This window comes from Erpetoichthys calabaricus, chromosome 5, assembly GCF_900747795.2.
Source record: "Erpetoichthys calabaricus chromosome 5, fErpCal1.3, whole genome shotgun sequence".
Classification (NCBI taxonomy): domain Eukaryota; kingdom Metazoa; phylum Chordata; class Cladistia; order Polypteriformes; family Polypteridae; genus Erpetoichthys; species Erpetoichthys calabaricus.
In genome coordinates this window covers 195,192,929-195,216,255 of record NC_041398.2, presented here as the reverse complement: position 1 = coordinate 195,216,255, position 23,327 = coordinate 195,192,929, and the positions used below count along the sequence as shown (strand labels likewise).

At 39.7% G+C, this 23,327-nt stretch overlaps 1 protein-coding gene across 1 annotated transcript in view; it reads right to left on the bottom strand.

The window, feature by feature from the left end:
• Positions 1-23,327, bottom strand: part of ostf1 (osteoclast stimulating factor 1) — a 92,521-nt gene that overhangs the window by 34,728 nt on the left and 34,466 nt on the right. Inside the window, exons 6-8 of the mRNA XM_028802362.2 lie at positions 21,394-21,501; positions 15,451-15,500; positions 15,289-15,367 (exon numbers count right to left, since the gene is read on the bottom strand). Coding sequence (XP_028658195.1) covers positions 15,289-15,367; positions 15,451-15,500; positions 21,394-21,501 — 237 coding nt within the window. The remainder of the gene's footprint in view (positions 1-15,288; positions 15,368-15,450; positions 15,501-21,393; positions 21,502-23,327) is intronic.

Genomic DNA, 23,327 nt, shown 5'->3' with positions numbered 1-23,327 from the left:
ATTGGTTAGTTCTTTGCTATGTATCTAACAGTACAAGCAGGCTTGCTATTGAGAATGAATGGGGGCGGCGAGGGGCAGTTCACCACCCGCCCACCACACAGTCACCTCCATTCGCATACAGTATGCTGCATGCAGTGTCTGCCCACCGAGAACGAACAGTGTGCAGCCAAAGGAAGGTAGTGAATCACCCACCACCACCCCCATTCAACAGGCAGCCACCCAAGGCACACTACAATGCTGCTCCCCACTGCCCCATTCACCCTCAATGGCCTCTGTTCAGCCACAACCAGGTCACCGCTTGCAGCATCACCAGCTGCCCACCGAGAACAAAGGGGCAGCTGTTCGAGGGACACTGCAAGGCTGTGTGGTGGGCGGGCAGTGTAACGCCCCCCCCCCGGCACCATTCAGCCTCCATACAGTCAGGAGCAGTAGCTGCGGCGTCATGGTGGGCGGGCAGCAAACCGCCCCATCAAGCCTCCGTCCTGCACATGAGTGGTAGGAACCGTGTTTCCCAAAAAATGAGACCGGACCTTATATTAATTTTTGCTCCAAAAGATGCACTAGGGCTTATTTTCAGGGGATATCTTAGATTTACTCATGTACAACAATATTCTTCTGGAATATCATCATAACTCTCCACATTCAAACCCTGAATTCCAGCCTGAATTTCTTGCTGTCCCAGCCACTTTTAGGATCCTACAGGATCGATGTGCATGCTTCGATGTTTGATGAATGGTTCGATGTGGTGAAGCAAAATGCCGACATACAAGGTGCTTAAAAAAAAAAAAAAAAAAAAAAAAAGACGGTACAGAAAATAGTATGTGAGACTTTTAAAATTTCTCATGTCATTATTTTGGGGAGTATGCAACGCTTGAATATAAAAGCACCACGAATGCATATGTACCATCAAAATGTACGGTGGCGTATTTGAGCCACAGAGAAAAAAAAAATAAGGACATAATCAAAATATCTATTTTGTGATTAAAGTGGAAATTTTGGCTTTAAACTCGAAATGTCCACTTTAACCTCGTTTTATCATTAAAAATAGACTGTATTAAATGTCATCTTAAAACCAGTTGTTAATCGCTACTCGCTTCTGGTTTTTCCTCCTGACCTGATAGCAGCGGCAAGCAGCGATAGATCGCCACACAGAACACATTAAATTTATGATATTCCAGCTCTCTGCATATTTAGAATTCTTAGATTTATACTTGATATCACTTTCATGATGAAATGCATTAAAATATGTATGTTACATTTTACAGATAAATCGTTAACTTTGTTTAAACAATGAATAGTGTTAATAATTACACATATGGGGTGGCACGGTGGCAGAGCGGTAGCGCTGCTGTCTCGCAGGGAGTCACGTCCTTTTTGATCCCTGCCTGGAGTTTGCTGTTTTCCTGGTGTGTTTCCACAGTGTGCTCAGTTTCCATCCAAAGACATGAAGGTTTGGGGATTTGGTGAAGCTATAATGACGCTAATGTATGCATGTGCTTGTGTTCACCTTGCGATGAGCCGATGCCCCATCCAGGGATTTTGTTTCTGTCTTACGCTGATGCTGCTGGAATGGGCGCATCCCCTAATTGATGGATGTAATCATTAAACATTCTTTTCAAAGATAATGTGGCAAGGTGTCCTTGGAATTTAATGGATGTTTCGGGCACACGTGTCACATCGCGGGGTGCCTTATTTTTCAGCTGATAATCTTAACAAGGGCTTATTTTTTGGGTAGGACTTATATTACAGAGCAGCCTGAAAATCAGGCAAGGGCTTATTTTCGGAGTACAGTGATCCCCGCCTATCGCGGAAGTTACATTCCAGACACATCAGCGTTAGGTGAAAATCCACAATATAGTAAGACCATATAAATAAACATTCTTTTATAGTTTAAGCCCTTAAAATACCCATCCCACACGCTTTAAACACATGTAAACTTATTAAAACACACAGTTGGTCTCGTCTGTTACAGGAGATGGACGTCTGAAGCGGAGCTCCGTTAGCAGCGACTTTATTTTCTCATGTATTTCTTATTATTTTGAGGTATCTTGTATTTACCCGACCCAAGGAGCTTCTACTGCAGTATATAAACATGAGTAACAAGAAGGGAGGTCAGAAAGAACCGGAAAGGAAACTTAAAGCTACATCATTAGCATGTTTTAACCTATCTCTCTCTCATTCTTCCTAGGGCACGAAGCAGAAGCGGAAGCAGAAACAGAAGCGGACAATGGCCGATAGTGAGGTGAATCGCGTGAAATTGTAGTCGAGGAACTCCAGGCACTCGATGAACAGATTCAGAAACTTCTGTCCATACGTAGATACCTCAGAGATCTGAAGGCTCGGCTGTTGGATAAACCGTCCTCGCCATCTGTTATCAGCGTAATATCAACCCCGCGTTGTGCCGCTCAAGTCACCTTCACCCCCGCGCCTCGTAGGAGCGACACCGATGATGACCTCGGTGTATTTCAGCTATGCAGGCGGGGGTTCAAGGCCAGAACACCTCCATCGGCACAGGCAAGCATCGTAACGCAGAACCGGTTTGACCCTCTAAGCGTCCCCAGTTCGCCTTCAACTCCTAGTGATGTAATTGTGGTAGGTGATTCTATTGTTAGGAACCTCAATATCATTTGCCCTAATAGAAAATCTTTTGTTTCTTGTTTTCCCGGTGCTCGTGTCCGAGATGTGACGAGACGTGCGCCGGCGATCTACAAGAACAGGGCAGTTGGAGCAATTGTTTTACATGCTGGCGTAAACGACATAAGGCACCGACAGTCCGAGATCCTCAAGGCAGACTTCACTGCATTAATTAAAGACACAAAGGAGAGGACCCCATCGGCAAAGATCTTCATCTCGGGTCCACTCCCTCTCGTCAGACGATCAAACGAGTACTACAGTCGTCTGCTTGGTTTAAACAACTGGCTGCAGGGCTTCTGCAAGAATCAAGACATCGGTTTCATCAACAACTGGGACCTCTTTTGGGAAAGACCGCGTTTTTTCAAGCGAGATGGCCTGCATCCGAATAGCTTCGGCGCCCGGGTCCTCTCCGAAAACATATCCAAGGTAATTCGTTTATCTTGACTATCTATCTCTGCTTTTAACCCCTTCCGAAATGCCAATCCTGTGCTTGGTCATGATAATTGTTTAATAAAATCTTCCATAAAAGTGCACAACATAAATACTGTAATAACCAATCTTAATGCACATAGAAAATCTAGGCAATACGGCATAAACACCAATAATTTAATTAAAGTTACTACTTTAGATGAACAATGTATTAAAACTATAAAAACATCATAAATTAAACAAAAAATACACGCAGAGCGGCGCTAATAAAAATAACTTAATTCCTGTTCCATATATCAATAACGCACATAGTATTCATCTCTGCTCCTCCGAAACATTGAATATGGCTCTATTAAATGTTAGAGCTTTAACTAACAAGACGTTTTTTATCAACGATCTTATTAGTGATAAAAAAATAGATTTTATTGCACTAAGTGAAACGTGGCTTAGCTCAGATGGCGCAGCTGTTTTAATCGAATCTGCGCCTCCGGATTACAGTTTTACTCGTGCTGATCGCCAAGGAAACAGGGGTGGAGGACTAGCAAACATTTACTCTAGCCGGTTAAAATGTAAAAATATCAGTTTTGGTAAATTCAAGTCTTTTGAGTATCTCGCCATTATTATTCAGGGAGATTCTCACGTTTTAGTATTATCCGTGTATAGACCTCCAAAATTCAACGTGTCTTTCTTTGAGGAATTCTCTGACTTGATGTCAATCTTAATTACGAACTATGACACACTCTTAATAGTCGGCGACTTTAATTTTCATATAGATAATCAATGTGACCAGAAAGTAAAAGAATTTATGAACCTCCTGGACTCTTTTGATTTGAGACAGCTCGTTAAACAGCCTACACATAAAGCAGGTCATACGTTAGACTTAGTAATTACTAAAGGACTAAAAGTTGATATAAAGCAGGTCATTGATACGGGTCTATCAGACCATTTTCTTCTACTATTTAATATAGAAATAATGATAAAAAACACTCATGAGAAGCATATTGTTAAAAAACGCTTCTTTGACTCATCAGCAGCTTTAAAACTTTCAAACATTCTAACCAATCAGTCCGTTTATAGTGCCAACTATAATAGCGAGGAGAATGTAAATAGTAAGGTGGAAAGATTTAATACTAAAGTGAGGGCTGCTGTTGACTTAGTTGCACCTGAAAAGACAGTGAAAAAATCTTCTAGCATTGTTATACCATGGAAGACCCAAAGAGTGTCTGATTTAAAGAGAACATGCCGTAGAGCTGAGCGTAAATGGAGGAAAACTAAACTAACTATTGACTATGAAATATTAAAAGTTAAAATAACAGAATACAATAACACAGTCCGTCTTGAGAGGCGCTGCTATTTCTCTAAGATTATAAATAACAATGCTAGTAATCCCAGAGTCTTATTCTCAACAATTGATCATCTGTTAAACCCAGGTAACTCAAAGGAATGCCTCCTAAGTACTTCCAGTAAAACCTGTGAGGCTATCGCTGTATTTTTCAATCAAAAAATTAATGATATTAGAAATAACATAGTATATCTCCCCAACACTAAGGATCCTCCTAAACCCCAGTACCCCATAATAAACAAATTAAAGTCTTTCACTAGGATAGATTTACCTGATTTACATAAAATAATTTCTCAAATGAAACCCTCCACCTGTGCCCTTGACCCAATACCAACAAATTTTTTCAAAGAAGTATCGGGCGTGCTTAGTGATAATGTTCTTGACATAGTAAATTCGTCATTAGACACGGGGGTCTTCCCAGACTGTCTTAAGACTGCGGTAGTTAAACCCCTACTTAAGAAAAATAATCTCGATCCCTCTGCTCTTGAAAATTATAGACCCATCTCTAACCTGCCTTTCTTAAGTAAAATTCTAGAGAAGGCAGTCATTATACAGTTAAATGAGCACCTCAATAAACATGCTATTCTTGATAAATTTCAGTCAGGTTTTAGAACAAATCACAGCACAGAAACTGCACTCGTTAAAGTAGTAAATGACTTGCGGGTAAATGCAGACAGAGGCCATTTATCTGTTCTCATCCTCTTAGATCTGAGTGCCGCATTTGACACCATTGATCATAATATTCTTAAGAATCGCCTTAGTCAATGGGTGGGCCTCTCTGGCAGTGTCTTAAATTGGTTTGAATCCTACCTGGCAGGGAGAAAATTCTTTGTTAGTTGTGGTAATTATAACTCAAAGACACATGATATTCTATATGGTGTTCCACAAGGCTCTATCCTGGGTCCACTGCTCTTCTCAATCTACATGCTTCCATTAGGTCAGATTATCTCAGGGCACAACGTGAGCTACCACAGCTATGCTGATGACACACAGCTGTATTTATCAATAGCACCTGATGACCCCAAATCTTTTGATTCGCTAACACAATGTCTAACTTGTATCTCAGAATGGATGAATAGTAACTTTCTCAAATTAAATAAAGAAAAAAAACGAAATCTTAGTGATTGGCAATAATGGATACAATGAGGCTATTAGAAATAAACTGGATGCATTAGGATTAAAAGTCAAATCGGAGGTAAAAAGCTTAGGGGTAACCGTTGATTGTAATCTGAATTTTAAATCGCATATTAATCAGATCACTAGGACAGCATTTTTTCACCTAAGAAACATAGCAAAAGTTAGACCTCTTACATCATCGAAAGATGCAGAGAAATTAGTTCATGCGTTTGTTTTCAGTCGGCTAGATTACTGTAACGCACTCCTCTCAGGACTACCCAAAAAAGACATCAATCGTTTGCAACTAGTGCAGAATGCAGCTGCTAGAATCCTTACCAGGAAAAGAAAATCCGAACACATTTCTCCAGTTTTGATGTCACTACACTGGTTACCTGTGTCATTCAGAATTGACTTTAAAATTCTGCTTATGGTTTATAAAGCTTTAAATAATCTCGCCCCGGCTTATATATCGGAATGTCTGACACCTTATATTCCAAATCGTAACCTCAGATCCTCAACTGAGTGTCTCCTTAGAATTCCAAGAGCAAAACTTAAAAGAAGTGGTGAGGCGGCTTTCTGCTGTTATGCACCTAAAATCTGGAATAGCCTGCCAGTAGGAATTCGCCAGGCTAATACAGTGGAGCACTTTAAAAAACTACTGAAAACACATTATTTTAACATGGCCTTCTCATAACTTCACTGTAATTTAATCCTGATACTCTGTATATCCAATTCATTATAATAACTATTCATTCAAAATCTGTACTAACCCCTACTCTCTCTTCTGTTTCCTTTTCCGGTGTCCTGTTGGTGGTGGCGTGCGCCACCACCATCTACCCAAAGCACCATGATGTTCCAACAATGATGGATGGATGGATTAAAAGCCAGAAATCTGTATGACCATCAGCATCAAGTGACTCTGTGAAAAACCCGAACTACAAAGAGGACTATTTCATTTATGTTAGGTAGAATGCCCAAAGGGGACTGGGCGGTCTCGTGGCCTGGAACCCCTACAGATGTTATTTTTTTCTCCAGCCTTCTGGAGTTTTTTTTTGTTTTTTCTGTCCACCCTGGCCATCGGACCTTACTCCTTTCTATGTTAACTAATGTTGTCTTATTTTAATTTCTTAGTTTGTCTTTTATTTTCTTCTCTCCATTATGTAAAGCACTTTGAGCTACTTTTTGTATGAAAATGTCAAAGTCTAGACAGACATCAAGCCCAAGTGCGAGGTACGGCCCCTTGGAGACTGACCTTGAACAGGCAGACGAATGTGCAGACTTCCTAGGACCCCGTTCCACTGCATCGTCTCCAGTCGAGTGAAAATGGGAGCGAGGGTGCAAGTGATACAGGTCACGATGGATCACCGATTTCAGAAGATCACTCGAAACTAGAAAAGGCCTTGCAGTACGTGCTCTCATCTACTCCTCGCGAGCCCGAAGCATCGGCTGTAACAGGGGCTGCAATTCCACCGAAATGATGTGTCCAAACTGAAGGAAATGATCACAACATTGGCCACGGCCACAACTACGGCCGTAACTGAGCTTAAGAAAGACATTCAGAGAAATATGAAGAAAGAAGTGACTTGCTTAAGACAAACGAGAAACTGTGACAGGAGCTGCGTCAGGATAACAAAGACCTGGAAATGCGTCTATTTAATCGTTTTGAAGCGACCGTTGAAGGTATAGTGGGGAAATTACAGGAACACATTGAAGAAAATGGGTCTAAACTGAAAAAACATGCGGCGGCATGGTGGCGCAGTGGTAGCGCGGCTGCCTCGCAGTAAGGAGACCTGGGTTCGCTTCCCGGGTCCTCCCTGCGTGGAGTTTGCATGTTCTCCCCGTGTCTGCGTGGGTTTCCTCCGGGCGCTCCGGTTTCCTCCCACAGTCCAAAAACATGCAGGTTAGGCGGATTGGCGATTCTAAATTGGCCCTAGTGTGTGCTTGGTGTGTGGGTGTGTTTGTGTGTGTCCTGCGGTGGGTTGGCACCCTGCCCGGGATTGGTTCCTGCCTTGTGCCCTGTGTTGGCTGGGATTGGCTCCAGCAGACCCCCTAGACCCTGTGTTCGGATTCAGCAGGTTGGAAAATGGATGGATGGATGAAAAAACTTGCAGATCAGCTGGATGACGTTAAGCAGGCATTTACGGCTCGAATTGAAACAGCGGAACAATTGGCATCTAACGCAGATGAAAAAGCTACAGCTGCAAATTCCGAATGCAAAAAACTCAGAGACAGACTTGACAGACATATCACCTGCTGTCTGATCCACTTGTAAAGATACAGGTATTATAATTAAACGTAAAGCGTCCAAGTAGAGAAAAGGATGTATATGTTTTAATTACTGTTATAGACGTGTGTGTGTGGAAGTAATTAAAGTAGGGTTTTTTTTTTTCTTTTTCTACCCTAAAGGGGACTGTTCAACATCATACCCTTGGTTTATTGTTATTGCTATTATTGCATTAGGATTTAATATGCTTATCCTAGACCACTTTTTAACACCATTCCCAGGGTTCATTATTTTATTATCTTAATATTTTAAGATTGCTGAAGATTATATTTTAAGCTTAAAGTCTGTTAATGATTATATTTTTGGCAGATAGTATTTAGACTTTAGCTGCAATAGAGCTCTACTTTTCAATTCTCAAACGCCGCTGCGGGGGGGAACTTGTTTTGTTTTGGACATGCTCTGTCCCTTGGTATGTCAGAGGACCGGGACATTGTGAAGTGGGGTCTAGCCTCACGTGGGGAGGCAAAATGGGGGGGGGAGAGAAAGAGCAGACTATCCTTTTATTCCTTATAATAACTATCAACGCAACAATAGGCTGTATGGCAATAACTCGTGGGGAAATTGGAAATTAAGATTAAAACTGCCTCACTACCAGTTAAGACTATAAAATGACATCAAAAATTCAGAATCAATGTCTCCATGATGGGATAGTTACCTTTGTGAGCTGGAATGCTAAAAGGCCTGAATCACGAATTAAAGAGAAAGAAAGTATGCTCTCACCTAACAGGCTTAAACGCTAAAATAGTATTTTTACAGGAGACCCACTTACTAAGCAAGGATCAGTTCCGGCTGCAAAATGACTGGACTGGCCAAATGTTCCATTCTAGCTTTACAAAGAAAACTAGAGGTGTGGGAATTCTCATACAGAGAACAGTCTCATTTGTAGCATCAGATGTAGTGCAGTACTTCTTTATATTCCCTGCTCTGCGCCCCGATAAATGCAAGTTATCGCAAATATACTAAAAACCCAACTGTGCTTCATTCACTCAGAACATGGAACCAATTTAGAAAGCATTTTAAGATGGAGAATCTTTTATCTGTTGCACCTCTGCAAGAGAACCACCTCTTTCAACCCTCGCAAACATATCTAGTTTTTAATATCTGGAAAAGATTTGGGATTAAATTACTCAGAGATCTTTAGATAGACAATACCTTTGCATCCTTTGAACAATTACATTCCAAATTCAACCTTCCAGCTACACATTTCTTTCACTATCTTCAAATTAGAAACTTTGTTAAACAGAACCTGCCCGATTTTCCTCATCTCGTACCCTCCACCATGCTGGAAAAAATACTGCTCAATTTCAAGGACTTAGACACCATTTCTGCAATATATAAAATTTTATTAGAGTCCCTTCCTTTCAAAGATCCAAGAGGACAATGGGAAAAAGATCTCTTAATTAATATATCAGAAAAGGAGTGGAAGGTAGCAATGCAGAGAACTCACTCGAGCTCCATATGCGCAAAGCATATAATTATTCAAATCAAAATTATATATCGAGCTCATCTGTCTCGCTTAAAACTGTCCAAAATATTTCCAGGGTAAGATCCAACCTGCGAACGCTGCAACCAAGCTCCTGCCTCACCCAAATACCCCAACTTACCCCCCCACTCCTCCTCCTTCACAACGTGCAGAGCGGCAAGCAGAACAGGCATCTTGGCAGAAGCAGCACAAAGCCAGTAGCTGATCTGTCCACTTCTGCTTAGCGTGTGTTCAGCTCCCCCCCTTCACAAAGCGAGCAGCAGAGACACGAAATGGCAAAAGGACAGCTGCTCTACAGGCTTTTAAGTGATTGATGCAAAGTGTGACAAGCACAACACACAGCTGGACAGCAGCAGAAAGACACCTGCTGAACCGATCGCATCTCTTTAGTGTGCGTTCAGACCCCCCATTCACAACGCAAGCAGCATTATAAGTGCTGTGAGAAAGAGATTTAACCACGCCTGCAGCAGGAAATAAAGGACAAATATTGTTTTTACAAAAGTTTTAAAGTAAAAATGAAAATAATGTATACAGTGGGTACAGAAAGTATTCAGACCCCCTTCAATTTTTCACTCTGTTATATTGCAGCCATTTGCTAAAATCATTTAAATTAATTTTTTTCCACATTAATGTACACACAGCACCCCATATTGACAGACAATAAAAAGAATTTTTGAAATTGTTGCAGATTTATTAAAAAAGAAAAACTGAAATATCACATGGTCCTAAGTATTCAGACCCTTTGCTGTGACACTCATATATTTAACTCAGGTGCTTTCCATTTCTTCTGATCATCCTTGAGATCACCTTCATTTGAGTCCAGCTGTGTTTGATTATACTGATTGGACTTGATTAGGAAAGCCACACACCTGTCTATATAAGACCTTACAGCTCACAATGCATGTCAGAGCAAATGAGAATCATGAGGTCAAAGGAACTGCCTGAAGAGCTCAGAGACAGAATTGTGGCAAGGCACAGATCTGGCCAAGGTTACAAAAAAATTTCTGCTGCACTTAAGGTTCCCAAGAGCACAGTGGCCTCCATAATCCTTAAATGGAAGACGTTTGGGACGACCAGAACCCTTCCTAGAGCTGGCCGTCCGGCCAAGCTGAGCTACCGGGGGAGAAGAGCCTTGGTGAGAGAGGTAAAGAAGAACCCAAAGATCACTTTAGCTGAGCTCCAGAGATGCAGTCAGGAGATGGGAGAAAGTTGTAGAAAGTCAACCATCACTGCAGCCCTCCACCAGTCAGGGCTTTATGGCAGAGTGGCCTGTCGGAAGCCTCTCCTCAGTGCAAGACACAGGATAGCCCGCATGGAGTTTGCTAAAAGACACCTGGAGGACTCTGAGATTGTGAGAAATAAGACTCTCTGGTCTGATGAGACCAAGATAGAACTTTTTGGCCTTAATTCTAAGCGGTATGTGTGGAGACAACCAGGCACTGCTCATCACTTGTCCAATACAGTCCCCACAGTGAAGCATGGCGGTGGCAGAATCATGCTGTGGGGGTGTTTTTCAGCTGCAGGGACAGGACGACTGGTTGCAATCGAGGGAAAGATGAATGCGGCCAAGTACAGGGATATCCTGGACAAAAACCTTCTCCAGAGTGCTAAGGACCTCAGACTGGGCCGAAGGTTTACCTTCCAACAAGACAATGACCCTAAGCACAAAGCTAAAATAACGAAGGAGTGGCTTCATAACAACTCTGTGACTGTTCTTGAATGGCCCAGCCAAAGCCCTGACTTAAACCCAATTGAGCATCTCTGGAGAGACCTAAAAATGGCTGTCCACCAAAGTTTACCATCCAACCTGACAGAACTGGAGAGGATCTGCAAGGAGGAATGGCAGAGGATCCCCAAATCCAGGTGTGAAAAACGTGTTGCGTCTTTCCCAAGAAGACTCATGGCTGTATTAGCTCAAAAGGGTGCTTCTACTAAATACTGAGCAAAGGGTCTGAATACTTAGGACCATGTGATATTTCAGTTTTTCTTTTTTAATAAATCTGCAACAATTTCAAAAATTCTTTTTTTTGTCTGTCAATATGGGGTGCTGTGTGTACATTAATCAGGAAAAACATTAATTTAAATGAGTTTAGCAAATGGCTGCAATATAACAAAGAGTGAAAAATTGAAGGGGGTCTGAATACTTTCCGTACCCACTGTATGTAACAATTCCCATGAAAATAATGATCTCTTTAAATTGTTTATCTGGTACACCAAACCCGGGGTGGGCAAGCGAAGTGAGCAGGGGGCAGAGCCCCCTAGTAATAATAATAATAATAAATCCACAATGTAGCAGGGGTACAACAGCTGAACCGTGATATACCGGGGGATTACTGTAGGTCTTATTTTCGGGGAAACACGGTAGCTGTGGCCCCAGTGACTATGGACCCCGGGTCACTGCTTGCCGTGCACCCAGCCGTCCACTGACAAGGAAAGGAGTGCAGCCCCACCGCCCCATTCATCAACCAAAGCCGTCCGAGGGACACTACACTGCACAAGCAGTGAAACTAACCCCCTCCAGCCTCCGTCCAGCCACCGCTTACAGTGTCCCCAGGCCAAAGATGACGGAGCGGCAGTTACTGAGGAGCCTGGATCGCTTTCCCCTGACAGATGAAGGAGCAGCTGCGGCCCCGTTCATAAGTATCAGTTGTTCGTATGTTGGATGTCCATAACTCAGGGACTACCTATAGATAAATTAATAAATGAATAAAAATAAATAGAATAAAAAAAGGGGGAGAGAATCCGCTTCCTCAATTTAAATGCTTATTCAAAAATGTTATTGATTAGATTCTGCCAGGTTTTGAAAACATTTTGTACAGATCCTCTAAGTGAGATTTTGATTTTTTCCAATTTCTGATAATATATAATACCAGTTACCCACTGACTTAAAAGAGGAGAGTTAGGATTCTTCCAGTTGAGCAAGATAAGTCTACGTGCCAATAGTGTCGTAAAGGCAATTACAATTTGTTTGTCCTTCTCCACTTTAAGCCCATCTGGAAGTACACCAGACACAGCTGTTAGTGGATCAGGAGAGATTGCGACACCAAGGCTGTCTGAAAGGCAATTAAAGATTTTGGTCCAAAATGATGTTAATTTGGTACACACCCAAAACATTTGGCTCATTGAGGCAGGAAATTGACTGCAACGTTTGCAGGTTGGATCTTGTCCTGGAAACATTTTAGATAATTTTAAATGAGACAGATGTGCTCGATATATAATTTTAAGTTGAATAATTGTATGTTTTGCGTATATGGAGCTCAAGTGAATTCTGTGCATTGCTACCTTCCACTCCTTTTCTGAGATGTTAAGTGTGAGATCATTTTCCCACTGTACTCTTGGATCTTTGAAAAGGAGGGACTGTAGAATGTTTTTATATACTATGTAGACGCTGTCTGAGTCCTCAAGACTGATCAATACTTTTTCCTTTTTGCTAGAAAGTTAAATTTGGAGTGTAATTGTTCGTAGGATGCAAAGATGTTCTTTATGTACAGATCTCTAGACTGAGGTTTAAGAACCTTCCTTTACAAGTTTATCACTGACTCTGGAGGCAAAGGCTTAATGAATAAACAATATTAAATAGAGATCAGAATGAGACAGACAGACAAACAGGGGTACAAACAAGAGGGAGTTATTTTTTAATTGTGGTATCAATAAGTACCAAAGACCCAAGATCACACAGGGCAGCAACATTTGTTTTATTTACAGTAGATAATCTTTTCCAATTGTTTGTTCATCCAACACATTTAGAATTTTTGTTGAATTATTCTGGTTTTGTAAGAATTACAAGAAGCACTTAAAATAAAAAAAGCAAATGTTACTCATAACTTTCTTTATTGCATGACAGAACTCCAGAATCCTCTTACGCTTTTCATTTCCTATGCCAAATATAAAGCCCACATGGACTTCCTTTTCAGCAGTGGATCTTACACTTCTATTTACATTTCATCAGAACCCAAGTGAATACTATCCCCGAGTCCCAAATGCATTCTGTCCATCATCTGTACATACATTGCTCTCTAGACTTTCTCTCTCAACACTGTCTGTTTCTTCTCAGTACATCAAGTCTACAATTGCCTTTAACAATTACAGTGCATCCGGAAAGTATTCACAGCGCATCACTTTTTCCACATTTTGTTATGTTACAGCCTTATTCCAAAATGGATTAAATTCATTTTTTTCCTCAGAATTCTACACACAACACCCCATAATGACAACATGAAAAAAGTTTACTTGAGATTTTTGCAAATTTATTAAAAATAAAAAAATTGAGAAAGCACATGTACATAAGTATTCACAGCCTTTGCCATAAAGCTCAAAATTGAGCTCAGGTGCATCCTGTTTTCCCCTGATCATCCTTGAGATGTTTCTGCAGCTTAATTGGAGTCCACCTGTGGTAAATTCAGTTGATTGGACATGATTTGGAAATGCACACACCTGTCTATATAAGGTCCCACAGTTGACAGTTCATGTCAGAGGACAAACCAAGCATGAAGTCAAAGGAATTGTCTGTAGACCTCCAAGACAGGATTGTCTCAAGGCACAAATCTGGGGAAGGTTACAGAAAAATTTCTGCTGCTTTGAAGGTCCCAATGAGCACAGTAGCCTCTATCATCCATAAGTGGAAGAAGTTCGAAACCACCAGGACTCTTCCTAGAGCTGGCCGGCCATCTAAACTGAGCGATTGAGGGACAAGGGCCTTAGTCAGGAAGGTGACCAAGAACCCGATGGTCACTCTGTCAGAGTTCCAGAGGTCCTCTGTGGAGAGAGGAGAACCTTCCAGAAGGACAACTATCTCTGCAGCAATCCACCAATCAGGCCTGTATGGTAGAGTGGCCAGATGGAAGCCACTCCTTAGTAAAAGGCACATGGCAGCCAGCCTGGAGTTTGCCAAAAGGCAGGACTCTCAGACCATAAGAAAGAAAATTCTCTGGTCTGATGAGACAAAGAGTGAACTCTTTGATGTGAATGCCAGGCATCACGTTTGGAGGAAACCAGGCACCGCTCATCAGCGGCAGGAACTGGGAGACTAGTCAGAATAAAGGGAAAGATGACTGCAGCAATGTACAGACACATCCTGGATGAAAACCTGCTCCAGAGCGCTCTTGACCTCAGACTGGGGCGACGGTTCATCTTTCAGCAGGACAACGACCCTAAGCACACAGTCAAGATATCAAAGGAGTGGCTTCAGGACAACTCTGTGAATGTCCTTGAGTGGCCCAGCCAGAGCCCAGACTTGAATCCGATTTAATATCTCTGGAGAGATCTTAAAATGGCTGTGCACCGACGCTTCCCATCCAATCTGATGGAGCTTGAGAGGTGCTGCAAAGAGGAATGGGCGAAACTGGCTAAGGATAGGTGTGCCAAGCTTGTGGTATCATATTCAAAAAGACTTGAGGCTGTAATTGCTTCCAAAGGTGCATCGACAAAGTATTGAGCAAAGGCTGTGAATACTTATGCACATGTGATTTCTCAGTTTTTTTATTTTTAATAAATTTGCAAAAACCTCAAGTAAACTTTTTTCATGTTGTCATTATGGTGTGTTGTGTGTAGAATTCTGAGGAAAAAAATTGATTTAAACCATTTTGGAATAAGGCTGTAACATAACAAAATGTGGAAAAAGTGATGCGCTGTGAATACTTTCCGGATGCATTGTATGTTCAAGCATGTTCGGATCAGGTTTTCCAACCTTCTGTTTGATATAGTCAGCAGACACCTATATCTACTACCGCTCTGTTACAAGTGATATTGAGTTAAGTGAGTGTAATAATGGATAAATGGATGTTTTAGAGAAAGAAAGCAATTTTTTTTAATAGTTATATGCCATTCTTCAAATGCCTTCTTCAGCCTTGATTAGTTGTCTTGTACAGAATAGAAACTATGTCCTTATAGATAAATATTAAGGGTTAATTGATATCAATAATTATTTAAATATAACTGTAGTAGATACTTTAGTTTATATGGAACTTAAAGCTGTATTGGTAAAATATCAAAGGAATATACCTTTGCTGAGTAATAACTCCACAATATCAGCATAACCCTTCCAAGAAGCAGCATGTAAAGCAGTGTCTCCAAGTTTATTCTGTCATTAAAAACACAACAACAATTAAAAACAATGTTCTTAACATTTATTTTATGTCATGTCATTAGTTGAAAGTATATTACCTGCTGATTTAGTTCGATATTAGCTTGTGCAAGTAACATCTCCACGACATCTGTAAAAGCACAAAATGTTTAAGAAGTTACAGTATTTGCTACTAGTAAGTCAACCAAACACTTTTATTTAATCTGCCTTTTTTCAGTTTGTGAACTTTAAAGTTACCTGACCCAAAGATAAACTCGAAGATAAACCCACATAGTCAAAAAAAAACAAAAAAAAAAACTCTGCAACAAAATCAAAACAAGCAAGTGATCTTAAAAGTGTAAGGAATACTATCAGACAATTCACTCTTGCCTGCTGTTTGTCTTTGTGGAATGGACACAGCATGTCTGTGTGGATATCTTCCAGGTGCTTCAGGGTTCCTCTCATATCCCAACGATGTTCTGGTTAGGTTAAGTGTCGATTTTAAATTGGACCTACCAGACTTTGAGCGTTGGTGTATGTAAGTGGGCTCTTTGATGAACTGTCTCTCTGTCAAGAGGATTAATTCCTGCTCACACTGCTGCCCACACTCCACTAGAATATGTGCTGGCCTCCCACAACCCTGAATTGTATCACGTGGGCTGACAATGTTGTTAAAATTCAAATGAACAAGCTAAAAAATATGTATTCTTTCCTTTAAAAATATGACTACAGTGATCCCTCGCTATATCGCGCTTCGCCTTTCGCGGCTTCACTCCATCGCGGATTTTATATGTAAGCATATTTAAATATATATCGCGGATTTTTCGCTGCTTCGCGGGTTTCTGCGGACAATGGGTCTTTTAATTTCTGGTACATGCTTCCTCAGTTGGTTTGCCCAGTTGATTTCATACAAGGGACGCTATTGGCAGATGGCTGAGAAGCTACCCAACTTATTTCTCTCTCTCTCTCTCTCTCTCTTGCGCTGACGTAGGGGGGTGTGAGCAGGGGGCTGTGTGCAGCTGCTTCCTGAAGGACATGCTGCACGGAGCTTCGCATACTTAAAAGCTCAAAGGGCACGTATTGATTTTTTATCTCTCTCTCTATCTCTCTCTCTCTCTCTCTCTCTCTGCTCCTGACAGAGGGGGTGTGAGCTGCCGCCTTCAACAGCTTTGTACCGGCGGTGCTTCGCATACTTAAAAGCCAAAAAGCCCTATTGATTTTTTTTTTGACTGCTTGCTTTGCACTCCTTTGAAAAGGAAGATATGTTTGCATTCTTTTAATTGTGAGCCAGAACTGTCATCTCTGTCTTGTCATGGAGCACAGTTTAAACTTTTGAAAAAGAGACAAATGTTTGTTTGCAGTGTTTGAATAACGTTCCTGTCTCTCTACAACCTCCTGTGTTTCTGCGCAAATCTGTGACCCAAGCATGACATTCTAAAAATAACCATATAAACATATGGTTTCTACTTCGCGGATTTTCCTATTTCGCGGGTGGCTCTGGAACGCAACCCCCGCGATGGAGGAGGGATTACTGTACTACATTAACATAAACTTTAAAATTATGCACATTTTGTAACAACTAAAGTACATATAGTTCAAAAGTAAGCTTTAAAAAAGCAACAAAAAAAAAACCACTAATTGACTGATGCATAAAACAGAAAAATATCCCACACGAAAACCTTTCCTAAACAAGTGCAACAGTGTGACATTTCGTGGTTGTTACAGTGTTATATGTACTGTGTGTGTACTGACTCAATCAACAGCTATGATGCTAGCTGCAAACATTAAACCAATATTTATTCTTTAGTTCCGCTTGGTTTGGTCATGACATACCTGCTCCACAACAGGGCTACAGAACAATTCTAAATTGAAGATGAGCTGAGACATGTAATATGGTTTAATCCTGTTACAACAATTTTCATTATTATAAAACTAACTTCATGGACATGTTGCAGCACTAGAGATTTACATTTATGTTGCAGCATGTGTGTAATTGATTTTTAATTACAAAACAACATCATTTAGACTGAGCATTCAGATGAACATACATCTTAAAACTGCTCAGTCTATGTATTCATTCATTCATTTTACAAAACAGTTTTTTGTTTCTTTTTAGAATTGGATGAATTTGGCAGCATTGAGTGAGAACCAGGTAAAAAAACTGTAGACAGATCTTTAGTCTATTACAGAGCACACTCATATAAACCCATACTTAATCGATTAACAAAACATGCAATACACTGGAAAGCAGGAGGAAACCAGAATACCTGTAGCAAACTTGAACAGAAAATGGAAAAACTAGAACAGATATTGACAAGGTTGGAATTCCACCTACTTAAACCTGAGAGCCAGCAGGGAATACTATTACAATACCAGTGTTACTGGATAGGAATGTTGAGTGCAAAAAATGTACCAGTAAATTACATGAACTTAAACTACTGGACTTTTTAAGAGTTAAGGGTCTTTGAATGAAAAGAATTTCGGAAAGTTAGTTTATAGTTGCATATATATTAAATTATGTTAAAAAATAATCTGAAAAAAACACATTCTTATAACTGACAATTTGAAACACTTGTCAAGAGTTCATAACATGCAGAAATGCAGATAACATGATCTTGATTGTCCTCAGAACAGAAAGGACAATCAAGATTAGATTATCAGGCACTGTTAGAATACTAATAAAAAAAACACACAAAACCTTTTACCAGATGTGCCCATTGCATACAGCAACAGACAAAAATCAAACATGATACATCTTATGTTTTCTTCTTTTTTGCACTAAAAGTTTATGTACATCTGTGAGAAAAAGTCTGTGACAACTTTGGAATTTCCCAGATTTTTGCACCAGTGGCTTCTAAAATGCAATCTGATCCTTTCCTAATTTATCATAATAGATAAAAACAGAAATACAGTTGTCATAGGACACCTGATGCCATTTGATCAGATCTGCTAACTTCAATCACACTTTATAAATCATCATTGGTACATCCCCTTAGAACATGTGAAATTTAGGATATGGGAAGTAGAGATCGGTACATCTATACTTCATCTTTTGAACACCTCTGCCTCAAATATAATTTTGAAGACAACACGACGTCACTTTGCTCAATTTAAAAATCTTCCTTCTTTCATTATCAGGGTTCTGCTGAGATTAGTTAGTAAGGCATCTTAAAATATTTCATAACAAGAAATCTCCGGATGATCTAAGACAGCACTTGGAACAGGATTTTATAATTAGATTCTCTGAGAGTAAATTATAATTAATTCTTAGTTAATTCATAGCTAACACTTCTCAAAAAGTGAAATATTGCACTAAAAATATATTCAATAATTTGTGCAAAATATGGTCTAACTCAATTAAAGAATATATTTTATAACTATATCACTGTCAAGTTCAGGGAAAATACAGTATTTTTCGGAGATTTTTTCAAGCACTTGCCTCCATTGTGACTAAAAAACTACTGGAACATAGTTTTAGTTTACCCATTATTCCTCATGTATACCTCAGCCTCTACTGCATACACTATTCATTTCAGGAACCTGCCTGCTATAGTATAATTTGAAAATGATAACCTGTATTAGTTAAAAATTGAGAAAACCAACACTACAAGAACAAAAAAGTGCTAGAAGCTCCACATCATTATGCTTCCTCCACAATGACTAAGAATGAGGTTTTAATGCCGACATGACTTGTGTTTTCTAAAAAATTATCATTCTTTACTTTTACAAAAATATAACTCTTGTCTCATCCCTCTACAGAAAACTGTTCCAGTTGCTTTTTAGAACATACAGATGGTCTCAAACACACTTGAAATTGCTAATAACTTCCTCTGGGTGAGCAGTGCATTCCCTTATCCTTATTGCAGCTTCTCATCGACAACACTGTTGCGTTTTTTTTTTTTAACAAGATATCATTTCCGCAGACGTTAACTGCAAGAGATGCTGGTGGATTCTTGGTTGCAGACATAAGATTTCTTGTCACCTTTTTCAGTAATATATAGCATCTTTTACAGGTTTCTTTGCAAAATGCTCACTGCTAAGGAGATAAAAAATACTATCAAATTTCATTCACTTGTGCCCAATTGTGGACTGAATATGGTCCAGGTTAGTAAAAATTGCTTTGCAGACATTGCCAATATGTCCATATACATTTTTTTTCATTTTTGAACTTTGACATTTTGTGTGTGTTACTTTTTTTGCTGGACATCTTTCATTCATTAGTATGAAGACTTAGATGAACAACAGGCCGTCAAATTTTAAAAGCCATTTATGCAAAAAGTTTTACAAATTCATGATAGTTCAAACTTTTGCTCACAATTGTGGCACCATATGCGCTACTTTAAGCACAGAGGCACATATACTATACATCAGACACAAAAGTACATACTTAAAACCAAAGAAACATATATGCATGCACAAACAACTTTTATAAAAAAAAAAAAATATGATGATTAGTGAGCAAATTAATACTTTAGAACAAGAAGTCATATAAATCTTCAAATAAATGATAAGGCTGCACTGTTCTAATGGTAGAATAACGTAAAACAAATGTGTACTTCCTTATGAAATTCTAACCGAAAACCTAAAAGTTAAAGAAACTGGAATTAGCTAAAAATGTGAGAGTGCACTTTTAAAACCTATTAATGAGAAATATAGTTAACAGAAGGGAAAAATATGTGACTGCGGTGGGCTGGCACCCTGCCCGGGATTGGTTCCTGCCTTGTGCCCTATGTTGGCTGGGATTGGCTCCAGCAGACCCCCGTGACCCTGTGTTTGGATTCAGCGGGTTGGAAAATGGATGGATGGACGGAAAAATATGTGAACAATGTTTCAGTTGTCTGACTTAATTTGAGAAGTACTGAAAATAACTTCCAAGAAATTAAAATCCAAGTGGGAAAAATATTGCTAGCCTAACCCATTATGCTATTGTTATGTTTTGCTGATAAAAGTGCACTTTAATCTATTAGTTAACTTTATTTGTTTAAGCTTTTACTATCACATAAAGTGCTGCTGGCTAGGCACATAACTACAGTACATAAATGAGAGACATTAACTATTCAAAGATTCTAAGATTATGATATTTAAACAGAATACCATTTGACATTTCCACCCAAAACCTAAACAGACTTTATTTACATATTTCTGAAAATACTGAAATTAAAATTACGATCAATATTATTATTAGCCATGCAAAAAGAGAAAGTATCTTTGGGCACATTATAATGAATAAAAGAAGGTCATCTAAATGTATGAGAGTACAGCCAACAGATACAATATGTAATTTCAATATTGCCATGAATGTTTAGTATGAGTAGTACTAGTACTAGGTTTCTGTACAAGTTATAAAAAAAAAAAAAAAAAAAAAGAATATTTCTACTACTGCATCTATCATTACTCTGCATAAAGCATACAGAATATACTACAATAGTAAAGACAAAAGAATGGAGACACTTGAACAGAAAGCCCAGGCAACACATTAAAGCTATTAAGCTAGTAAGAAGCAAATGAAACAACTGAGAATAAAAGTAGCAAGAAAATAGTGTAGCAATAAAGCAAACCTTTCATTTGTCCAATAATGAAACAGAAAGCTTAAAAGAGGACTGCAAACAGAAAAAAACAAGTTTTAAGTTGTTGTATTTCAAAATCAAAATCTGAATTAAAAATAAAATAGAAGCAAAGCAATAGAAGCATAATTAGATCATTAATGATGTGTTTTATTATGTTTGTGTTGCTGTGAAACAGAAATCAAGATACATCAAAAAACAGAAAGCTTAAAAAGAGGACTGCAAACAGAAAAAAACAAGTTTTAAGTTGTTGTATTTCAAAATCAAAATCTGAATTAAAAATAAAATAGAAGCAAAGCAATAGAAGCATAATTAGATCATTATTGATGTGTTTTATTATGTTTGTGTTGCTGTGAAATAGAAATCAAGATACATCAAAAAACATTATAAAATTTTGTTTTTCACATTTGCTGTGATAGTGCCACTATACACTACTTAAGATATTAAACATTTTTATACAGGTGTGCATGATAAATTTACCTTTATGTCCCCCATGACAACCCCAGTAAAGTGCTGTATTTCCAGCTTTGTCAAGGCCATTGATTCCAACTCTGTTGTCCAAACATTCTCTCAGCCAGCTAAGGTTACCTGATAAAATAGAAAACAAATGAAATATGTATGCTTTTTGTAAATACATACACTGTTTTAATAGTTACATATACACATACACACACACACACACACACACACACACACACACACACACACACACACACACAATGTATATATATATATCCATATTACTAACCGAGAATGCTAAACCGGATGGACGCAGGGACATCCGGCCATGGGCCGTAGCCGCAAAAAGACGTACTGCGCAGGCGCACCAAGAAATGAGGCTCCGCGAGAGGCGGACGCGACCACAGAAAAAAGGAGTCAAACGCAGGCGACGCACAGCGCCGCATAAAACCCACTGCACACGAAACTAGCACACAAAAAAAAGAAGCCGCTCGCACCCACCTGCAAGTCCCCCCCCCCCCCAGCCCCCCCCCCCACAGGCACCGGACGGAACACACACAAAGAGGACAATTCAACAAGCCCCTGGGACACAAAAAAAAGAACCCAAAACCACCCCACCCACCCTACAAGCAACGGACAGGACACACACAAAGAGGAGGATTCAACAAGCCCCTGGCACACAAAAAGAAAGAAGAAGCTCGCGCACCACCAATCCCCCCCTCCCGCTCAGACACCGAAAAAGCACATGGCGCCGCACGAATCACAATGCACACGAAACGGGACCCACACAAAGAGGAGGATTTAACAAGCTCCTAACGCAACAAAAAAAAGAAGCCGTGACCGCCACGCCAGGCCCATTAGAGACGAGACATGGCACAAGAAACGTTCACAACAACGACGAATCAGACCCACAAACACAATAACATCAATAAGAAGTGACACCCAAAGCCCCATTTCTAAAGGAACCGTCCATATTAAACATACGTCATCTCAACACCTTCATACTAGGCAGCATAGGTGGATCTCCTTACAATAAAGCACTATTAACCGTTCAACTGCAGAAAAGGCTCCATATTAACAGTGAGTGCGATCCTCCTTATTACTTATCCATATTTCGCATGCTGAGGAACAAACAAGTCATGAATACACGCTCACGGGTACAAAACGATTCGGCTCGGATAACGGGACCAAACACACGAACCCGCATGAAAAAAAAAAATACACAGCGGCTCATCTGCATTACATCCTACAATACTTCATTTGATTTTGCATCTACCGGAGTAAATATCATGTCACCAAAAGGCAATGACCCATACTGCTTTCGCGTATGTGGACAAATATTACATCGCATTGGAACAGTGCACCCTGAAACAAATCAAGAACGCAAATATTCACAAATCACGTCGGCACCTACAAAGCTATTCTGAAACCGCGAAAGAAAAAATGTCTCGGCTCCAAAAACACATGTCACTCCTTATTCCAAATACCGGTCCCAATCACATAAACATCGGTATCCACTATAACAATTCACAGTAACAATGCACGTGACATCCGTCTTGCCACACTATTAATTATAGATGAATGTACAATGGCATCCAGTCACTTACTCAACACCATTGATAAACTTCTACAAACGTTGATGAATAAGAATATTCCCTTTGCGAGAAAGGTACTTTTATTAGGAGAAGATTTTAGACAATGCTTAACTATTACTCCACTTACAATCCGCTCAGCTATTGTTCAGTCCACCTTAAAATACGCGGACAATTGGCATTGCGTTGATGAAAAATAATATTCCCTTTGGAGTGAAGGTACTTTTATTAGGAGTAGATTTTAGACAGTGCTTAGCTATTGCTCCACATACCGTGCGCTCAGCTATTATTCAGTCCACCTTAAAATACGCGACAACGTCATATAAACAACACGAGACCGAACTACAATACATATACAGGCGC